This window comes from Erithacus rubecula (genome assembly GCF_903797595.1).
Source record: "Erithacus rubecula genome assembly, chromosome: 27".
NCBI classification, from domain to species: Eukaryota; Metazoa; Chordata; class Aves; order Passeriformes; family Muscicapidae; genus Erithacus; species Erithacus rubecula.
This window is the reverse complement of record NC_136679.1, coordinates 1,235,901-1,244,921: the sequence shown is the minus strand read 5'-3', so window position 1 is coordinate 1,244,921 and position 9,021 is coordinate 1,235,901. Positions and strand designations below refer to the sequence as shown.

At 55.4% G+C, this 9,021-nt stretch overlaps 1 protein-coding gene across 1 annotated transcript; it reads right to left on the bottom strand.

Annotated features, from left to right (window-relative positions):
- Window positions 1-736: 736 nt before the first annotated feature.
- On the bottom strand, window positions 737-8,206 carry PSMB3 (proteasome 20S subunit beta 3). The gene is made up of 6 exons (XM_079327849.1): window positions 8,080-8,206; window positions 6,333-6,517; window positions 5,457-5,564; window positions 4,052-4,229; window positions 2,493-2,587; window positions 737-843 (listed from the first exon to the last, which is right to left on the bottom strand). Exons 1-6 carry the CDS (start codon window positions 8,080-8,082, stop codon window positions 795-797), a joined length of 618 nt encoding a protein of 205 aa, XP_079183975.1. The 5' UTR covers window positions 8,083-8,206; the 3' UTR covers window positions 737-794.
- Window positions 8,207-9,021: the final 815 nt, after the last annotated feature.

Here is a 9,021-nt window from a genome sequence, read left to right as displayed (position 1 = left end):
TTTTCCCCCAAAATCAGGGGGGAAATTCCCAAATTTCCCTGCAGAGCCACTCCCAGTGTCCCCCTCAGCCCCTGCCTGGTGTTGTGGGATGGATCCCACAGAGCTCTGGACACACCAGTTTGGGTGGAAATCACTCAAAATTGGTGAATTTGTGCTGCTCTGGGCAGAATCCACACACAGCTCATGAGGGTGGGCAGAGCTGATCAGTGCAACTGAATTTAAAGTATAAAAAAAAATGTGAATAAATTAAGTTTAATGTAAAAACTAAAAAAAAAAAAATTAAAAAAACTAAAAAAAAAAAATTTTAAAAAATGTAAAAAAAAAAAAAGAACATTCTAGGTTTTTTCACTGCTGTTTTTTAAATAGGAATTTGAAGTCCTCTGTGCTTGTCTGTTTGCTAGGAGCAGTTTGAGACACTGTTACTGTTTTGAAATGCATGCATGTTACAAGATGAGTCTCCAACCAGAGAAAAAAAACAAAAAACAAAAAAAAAAATAAAATTAAAACTTTGTGTACATCTGTGGCCTCCCTGCTGTGCTCTTTGAGGGGACCCTGGAGGGACCAAAAAAATGGGATTTTGGGAGGGAATTCCCCCTGGGAGATGGGGAGGGGCTGTGTTTGAGTCCCTTCCCACCCAAAGCATTCCATGATTCCCAAGCTTTGACAGGATTGTTTTCACCCAGCCCTGGCAGAAAAGCCCCCGAGCTGCTGCAGGGGCTGGAGGCAGAGGCAGCTGGGGCAGAGTTTTGGTTTATTTTTACAAAAGTGCCGAGGGGCAGGGAGCAGCTGAGGGGTCAATCCATGCGAGCCTTCAGCGTCCTGGTGGTGACCTTGTCCTTCTCTCTGCAGGCAAAGAGGAGCTGGGTTAGGGTTAAAGCCAGGCTTAAAGCCTGGGGGACAGCCCTGAACCAGCCCCTGCCTCTGGGGGGATCCCAGGGATGGGATAGAGGAGGAGGAAAATTCCCAAATTAATGGGAGTTAATGGCAGAGCTGGGATAGAAACTGGTGATTCCTGTGGGAATGCAGCCAGGGAATCCCTGAGCTGCAGGAGCCAAAGTCAGGAGGCATTTCTTTGTTTCAGCAAGGAACTGCAGCAGGAGGATGCTGAGGGAGGGACAGGATTTGGGGAATTCTTGAGGGAAGGAAATCCCAGGATTTGGGAAATCTCAGTTCCCTGGATTTGGGGAATCCCAGCTCCCAGGATTTGGGGAATCCCAGGATTTGGGGAATCCCAGTTCCCTGGATTGGGGAATCCCTGGATTGGGGAATCCCTGGATTTGGGGAATCCCAGTTCCCTAGCCCTGGGGAATCCCTGGCTCTGGGGAATCCCTGGATTGGGGAATCCCTGGATTGGGGAATCCCTGGCCCTGGGGAATCCCTGGATTGGGGAATCCCTGGCTCTGGGGAATCCCTGGATTGGGGAATCCCTGGATTGGGGAATCCCTGGCTCTGGGGAATCCCTGACTCTGGGGAATCCCTGGATTGGGGAATCCCTGGACTGGGGAATCCCTGGATTGGGGAATCCCTGGATTGGGGAATCCCTGACTCTGGGGAATCCCTGGATTGGGGAATCCCTGGATTGGGGAATCCCTGGATTGGGGAATCCCTGGATTGGGGAATCCCTGGAGTGGGGAATCCCTGGAGTGGGGAATCCCTGGATTGGGGAATCCCTGGACTGGGGAATCCCTGGACTGGGGAATCCCTGGACTGGGGAATCCCTGGATTGGGGAATCCCTGGAATAGGGAATCCCTGGCTCTGGGGAATCCCTGGACTGGGGAATCCCTGGCTCTGGGGAATCCCTGGATTGGGGAATCCCTGGCTCTGGGGAATCCCTGGATTGGGGAATCCCTGGATTGGGGAATCCCTGGACTGGGGAATCCCTGGATTGGGGAATCCCTGGCCCTGGGGAATCCCTGGATTGGGGAATCCCTGGCCCTGGGGAATCCCTGGACTGGGGAATCCCTGGATTGGGGAATCCCTGGCCCTGGGGAATCCCTGGATTGGGGAATCCCTGGACTGGGGAATCCCTGGACTGGGGAATCCCTGGATTGGGGAATCTCTGGATTTGGGGAATCCCTGGACTTGGGGAATCCCTGGATTGGGGAATCCCTGGATTGGGGAATCCCTGACTCTGGGGAATCCCTGGATTGGGGAATCCCTGACTCTGGGGAATCCCTGGACTGGGGAATCCCTGGATTGGGGAATCCCTGGATTGGGGAATCCCTGGCTCTGGGGAATCCCTGGATTGGGGAATCCCTGGATTGGGGAATCCCTGGACTGGGGAATCCCTGGATTGGGGAATCCCTGGATTGGGGAATCCCTGACTCTGGGGAATCCCTGGATTGGGGAATCCCTGGATTGGGGAATCCCTGACTCTGGGGAATCCCTGGATTGGGGAATCCCTGGATTGGGGAATCCCTGGCTCTGGGGAATCCCTGGATTGGGGAATCCCTGGATTGGGGAATCCCAGCCTGGCAGCAGCAGCACTCACATGACGTGCACCACCACGCCCATGCCGGAGATGGCGTCTCTGTCCACGGCGTTGAGCATGGCCTGAGAGATGGTCTCGAAGAGATGCTCGGGCTCCTGCCACAGGGAACATGGCATAACCTGGGCTTAACCTGGCCTTAACCTGGGCTTAACCTGGGCTTAACCTGGGCTTAACCCGGGCTTAACCTGGGCTTAACCTGGGCTTTAACCAGGGCTTAACCTGGGCTTAACCTGGGCTTTAACCTGGCCTTAACCCGGACTTAACCTGGGCTTAACCTGGGCTTAACCCGGGCTTAACTAGGGCTTAACCTGAGCTTTAACCAGGGCTTAACCTGGGCTTAACCTGGGCTTAACCCGGGCTTAACCTGGGCTTTAACCTGGGCTTTAACCAGGGCTTAACCTGGGCTTTAACCTGGGCTTAACCTGGGCTTTAACCTGGGCTTTAACCAGGGCTTAACCTGGGCTTAACCTGGGTTTAACCCGGGCTTAACCCAGGCTTAACCTGGGCTTTAACCAGGGCTTAACCCGGGCTTTAACCCGGGTTTAACCTGGGCTTAACCTGGGCTTTAACCCGGGCTTAACCTGGGCTTAACCAGGGCTTAACCTGGACTTAGCCCTAGGCTTTACCCTGGGTTTTACCTGGGATTAACCAAACCCAGGTTTTGTCCAAGCCCCCCAGTCCTGCCAGGCTCCCCCCACAGCTGCTCCCAGCTCCTCCAGCAGCGAAGCCTCTGCCAGCCCAGCAGTGCAGGAGGGACAATCCACAAACCCAGGAATCCATCAACCCACAAACCCACAAACCCAGGAATCCATCAACCCACAAACCCACAAATACAGGAATCCATCAACCCACAAACCCAGGAATCCATCAACCCACAAACCCAGGAATCCATCAACCCACAAACCCACAAACCCAGGAATCCATCAACCCATCAACCCACAAACCCAGGAATCATCAACCCACAAACCCAGGAATCCATCAACCCACAAACCCAGGAATCATCAACCCATAAACCCACAAATCCAGGAATCCATCAACCCACAAATCCATTAATCCATCAACCCACAAATCCATTAACCCATGAATCTATCAACCCACAAATCCATGAATCTGTAAATCCACAAATCCATCAATCCATGAATCCATCAATCCACAAATGCACAAATCCCAGGTGATCCCAAGTGACTCAGGATGACCCCAAGTGACCCTGGTTGATCCCACTTGATCCTGGGTGACCCCAGCTGACCCTGACTGTCCCAGCTGACCCTGACTGACCCCAGCTGACCCCGTTGACCCCAGCTGACCCCAGCTGACCCTGACTGACCCCAGCTGACCCCATTGACCCCAGCTGCCCCCAGCTGACCCTGACTGACCCCAGCTGACCCCGTTGACCCCACTGACCCCATTGACCCCAGGTGACCCCACTGACCCCGTTGACCCCAGCTGACCCCATTGACCCCAGCTGACCCTGACTGACCCCAGCTGACCCCGTTGACCCCAGCTGACCCTGTTGACCCCAGCTGACCCCGACTGCCCCCGCTGCCCCCAGCCCCTCTCACCATGTCGGGCTCCCAGAGGGACTCGCACATGCCGTACATCTGCTCGGAGCAGGTGCCGCTGACCACGAAGTCGTCGGTGACCATGGGGCAGCCGATGAGATCCAGGGAGCAGATGAAGGGCTGGTGGCTGAGCGGGTCCAGCCCCGCGATCACCGGCTCCGTGTAGTAGGGACCGAACCTGGGGCAGAGCCGGGCTCAGGGGGACAGCTGGGCACAGCTGGGACAGAGCTGGGCTAAGGGACACAGCTGGGCACAGCTGGGACAGAGCCGGGCTCAGGGGGACAGCTGGGCACAGCTGGGACAGAGCTGGGACAGAGCTGGGACAGAGCCGGGCTCAGGGGGACAGCTGGGCACAGCTGGGACAGAGCTGGGACAGAGCTGGGCTAAGGGATACAGCTGGGACAGAGCTGGGACAGAGCTGGGACAGAGCTGGGCACAGGGGGACAACTGAGACAGAGCTGGGACAGAGCCGGGCCCAGGGGGACAGCTGGGCACAGCTGGGACAGAGCTGGGACAGAGCTGGGCTAAGGGATACAGCTGGGACAGAGCTGGGCACAGCTGGGACAGAGCTGGGCTAAGGGACACAGCTGGGACAGAGCTGGGCACAGCTGGGACAGAGCTGGGACAGAGCTGGGACAGAGCTGGGCTAAGGGACACAGCTGGGACAGAGCTGGGCACAGCTGGGACAGAGCTGGGCTAAGGGACACAGCTGGGACAGAGCTGGGCACAGCTGGGACAGAGCCGGGCTCAGGGACACAGCTGGGACAGAGCTGGGACAGAGCTGGGACAGAGCTGAGCTAAGGGACACAGCTGGGACAGAGCTGGGCACAGCTGGGACAGAGCTGGGCACAGCTGGGACAGAGCTGGGCTAAGGGACACAGCTGGGACAGAGCTGGGCACAGCTGGGACAGAGCTGGGACAGAGCTGGGCTCAGGGGACACAGCTGGGCACAGCTGGGACAGAGCTGGGCTCAGGGGGACAGGTGGGCACAGCTGGGCACAGCTGGGACAGAGCTGGGACAGAGCTGGGCTAAGGGACACAGCTGGGACAGAGCTGGGACAGAGCTGGGCTAAGGGACACAGCTGGGACAGAGCTGGGACAGAGCTGGGACAGAGCCAGGCTTAGGGCACAGCTGGGACAGAGCTGGGACAGAGCCAGGCTTAGGGCACAGCTGGATTCAGGGGACACAGCTGGGCTCAGGGGGACACATCTGGGCACAGGACACATCTGGGCACAACTGGGCTTAGGGACACAGCTGGGACATAGCTGGGGAGGAAACATCACCCCAAAACCAACAACAACCCACCCAGGGAAGGTGCTGGAATGAGCCAGGAGCAGATCTGTCAGAAAAGCTGCCCAGCTCCTCCAGGAGTGAGCCAGCTCCAGCCCCCTCAGGCAGCTTTACCTCCTCTCATAGAGCAGGTTGGACACCATGCTCATGAAGGTCTGGGGTTTGATCTGCCTCCCTTCCTTCAGCTCGTACAGGTTCAGCCTGAACTTCAACCTCTGGGCCCTGCAGGAGAGCAGAGCTGGGTTAGAGCACAGCAGGTTCCCCTCCTGCCAGGCCTGGATTGTCCTGAGGCAGGGAGGGGGTGCACAGGCAGCTGCTGCTGGAGCTCAGGGGAAATTGTGGTGGTGAAAGTTCAATTTCAGCAGTGAAAATTCCATTTTCGTAGTGAGAGTGGAATTTTAGTGGTGAACGTTCCATTTCAGCAGTGAGAGTTCCATTTTCGTAGTGAGAGTGGAATTTTAGCAGTGAAAACTCAATTACAGCAGTGAAAATTCGATTTCAGCAGTGAAAGTGGAATTTTAGTGCTGAAAGTCCAATTTCAGCAGCAAAAGCTCAATTTTACCAATGAAAGTTCATTTTAGCAACAAAAGTTCAACTTCAGCAGTGACAATTCAATCACAGCAGTGAAAAATGGAATTTTAGTGGTGAAAATCCAATTTCAGCAGTGACAATTCAATCACAGCAGTGAAAAATGGAATTTTAGTGGTGAAAGTTCAATTTCAGCAGTGACAATTCAATCACAGCAGTGAAAGTGGAATTTCAGTGGTGAAAATGCAATTTCAGCAGTGAAAATTCAATTTTAGCACCAAAGATTCACTTTCAGCAATGCCGTGATCACAAATCACAAACAGATTTATTTCACACGCCCTCCCACAAGGGAAACTACGATTAATTATTCATGTTCTACCGATTGACACGAACTTTGCACTAATCACAAACAGCAATTCCAAACATTAGCGCCTCTCCCGGGACCCCTCCCGGGTGACTCACACGGTCTGCACGTCGGTGGCCAGCCCGGCCAGGCCGATGTAGAGCCTCTGGCCCATGGGGAAAATCTTCTGGAAGTCGGTGGTGATGGTCTGAGCCTGGATGCCGAAGCGGCGATCGGCGGCGATGGCAACGCAGTCGCGACCCCGCATGGCCATGACGGCACCGCCGTTGTACGACATGATGGACTGAGGAGGGAGGGAGGGGCTCAGCGGGACCGGGGAGCTCCGCTGATGGATCCCCTCATGGATTCCCTGTCATGGATTCCCCTCATGGATCCCGTCATGGATCCCACTCATGGATCCCGTCATGGATCCCCCTCACGGAGCGGTGCCAGCTGCGCTTCCCTCACGGAGTTCCCCTCATGGATTCCCCTCATGGATTCACCTCATGGATCCCACTCATGGATTCCCCCTCATGGATTCTCATCATGGATTCTCCCTCATGGATTCCCCTCATGGATTCCCCCTCATGGATTCCCCTCATGGATTCTCCCTCATGGATTCTCCCTCATGGATTCCCCTCACGGAGCGGTGCCAGCTGCGCTTCCCTCATGGAGTTCCCCTCATGGATCCCACTCATGGATCCCACTCATGGATTCCCCTCATGGATCCCCCTCATGGATTCCCCTCATGGATACTCCCTCATGGATTCCCACTCATGGATTCCCCTCATGCATCCCACTCATGGATTCCCCTCATGGATTCCCCTCATGGATTCCCCTCATGGATTCCCCCTCATGGATTCCCCTCATGGATTCTCCCTCATGGATTCCACTCATGGATTCCCCCTCATGGATTCCCCTCATGGATTCTCCCTCATGGATTCCCCTCATGGATTCCCCTCATGGATTCCCCTCATGGATTCTCCCTCATGGATTCCCCTCACGGAGCGGTGCCAGCTGCGCTTCCCTCATGGAGTTCCCCTCATGGATCCCACTCATGGATCCCCCTCATGGATTCCCCCTCATGGATTCTCATCATGGATTCTCCCTCATGGATTCCCCTCATGGATTCCCCCTCATGGATTCCCCTCATGGATTCTCCCTCATGGATTCCCCTCATGGATTCCCCCTCATGGATTCCCCTCATGGATTCTCCCTTATGGATTCCCCCTCATGGATTCTCCCTCATGGATTCCCCTCACGGAGCGGTGCCAGCTGCGCTTCCCTCACGGAGTTCCCCTCATGGATTCCCCCTCATGGATTCCCTGTCATGGATTCCCCTCATGCATTCCCCCTCATGGATCCCCACTCATGGATTCCCCTCATGGATCCCCACTCATGGATCCCCCTCATGGATCCCCACTCATGGATTCCCCTCATGGATTCCCACTCATGGATCCCCTGTCATGCATTCCCCTCGTGGATTCCCCCTCATAGATTCCCCACTCATGGATCCCACTCATGGATTCCCACTCATGGATTCCCCCTCATGCATTCCTCCTCATGGATTCCCCTCATGGATTCCCCTCTTGGATTCCCCTCTTGGATTCCCCTCATGGATTCCCCCTCATGGATTCCCCGTCATGGATTCCCACTCATGGATCCCCACTCATGGATTCCCCTCATGGATTCCCACTCATGGATCCCCTGTCATGCATTCCCCTCGTGGATTCCCCCTCATAGATTCCCCACTCATGGATCCTCCCTCACGGATCCCCCCCTCATGGATCGGCCCCTCAGCGGTACCGGCCGCGCTCCCCTCACGGAGCGGCACCCGCGTCTCCCCGCGCTGTACGCGGTTCTCACCATGGCTGCGGTTTATTGTGTCCCCTCACGGTTCCCGCTCTGTCACCGCTCTGTCCCCTCACGGTTCCCGCTCTGTCACCGCTCCGCTCTCAGCCCAGGCCCCGCCGCGCCGCTGCCGGTCCCGCCCACAATTTTTCCCATTGGCTGCTGCCTACGCCAATCCCGCTTCCCATTGGTCTCTGCCACCGCCGCTCTCACTCCAATGCTTCTCATTGGTTTTCATAACCGGAGGTCCCGCCTTGCTCGCTTCCCATTGGCGCCGCTACCGGTAGTTCCGCCTCTCGCTGCCTTCGTTTGGCTTCCGAGCGCTGCCGATGATTGGCGGGAGCGGCCGAGGTGCTCGCAGCTGATTGGCTGAGATCGGGCGAAGTGGGCGGGGCCGAAAAGTGACGAGTCACAGTGAGAGCGCGAGGCATGACGGGAATGGGGGAATGGGAACAACTGGAAAATGGGGAACAGCTGGAAATGGGAACAGCTGGAAAATGGGAACAGCTGGGAAATGGGGAACAGCTGGAAAATGGGGAACAATTGGAAAAATGGGGAACAGCTGGAAAATGGGGAACAGCTGGAAAAATGGGAACAGTTGGAAAAATGGAAACAGCTGGAAAATGGGAACAGCTGGGAAAATGGGAACAGCTGGAAAAATGGGAGCAGTTGGAAAAATGGGAACAGTTGGACAAATGGGAACAGCTGGAAAAATGAGAACATCTGGAAAATGGGAACAGTTGGGGAAAATGGGAACAGTTGGACAAATGGGAACAGTTGGAAAATGGGGAACAGCTGGAAAATGGGAACAGTTGGAGAAATGGGAACAGCTGGAAAATGGGAGCAGTTGGAAAAATGGGAACAGCTGGAAAATGGGAACAGCTGGGAAAATGGGGAACAACTGGAAAAGGGGAACAGCTGGAAAATGGGAACAGTTGGAAAATGGGAACAGTTGGA

Bases quoted from the DNA above. Each gene is read 5' to 3' on its own strand.
- PSMB3 (XM_079327849.1), bottom strand. The intron at 5,565-6,332 runs GTGAGTCACCCG...GCTCTCCTGCAG, and splicing joins GCCACCGACGTGCAGACCGT to GGCCCAGAGGTTGAAGTTCA. The intron at 4,230-5,456 runs GTAAAGCTGCCT...GCTCTGCCCCAG, and splicing joins AACCTGCTCTATGAGAGGAG to GTTCGGTCCCTACTACACGG.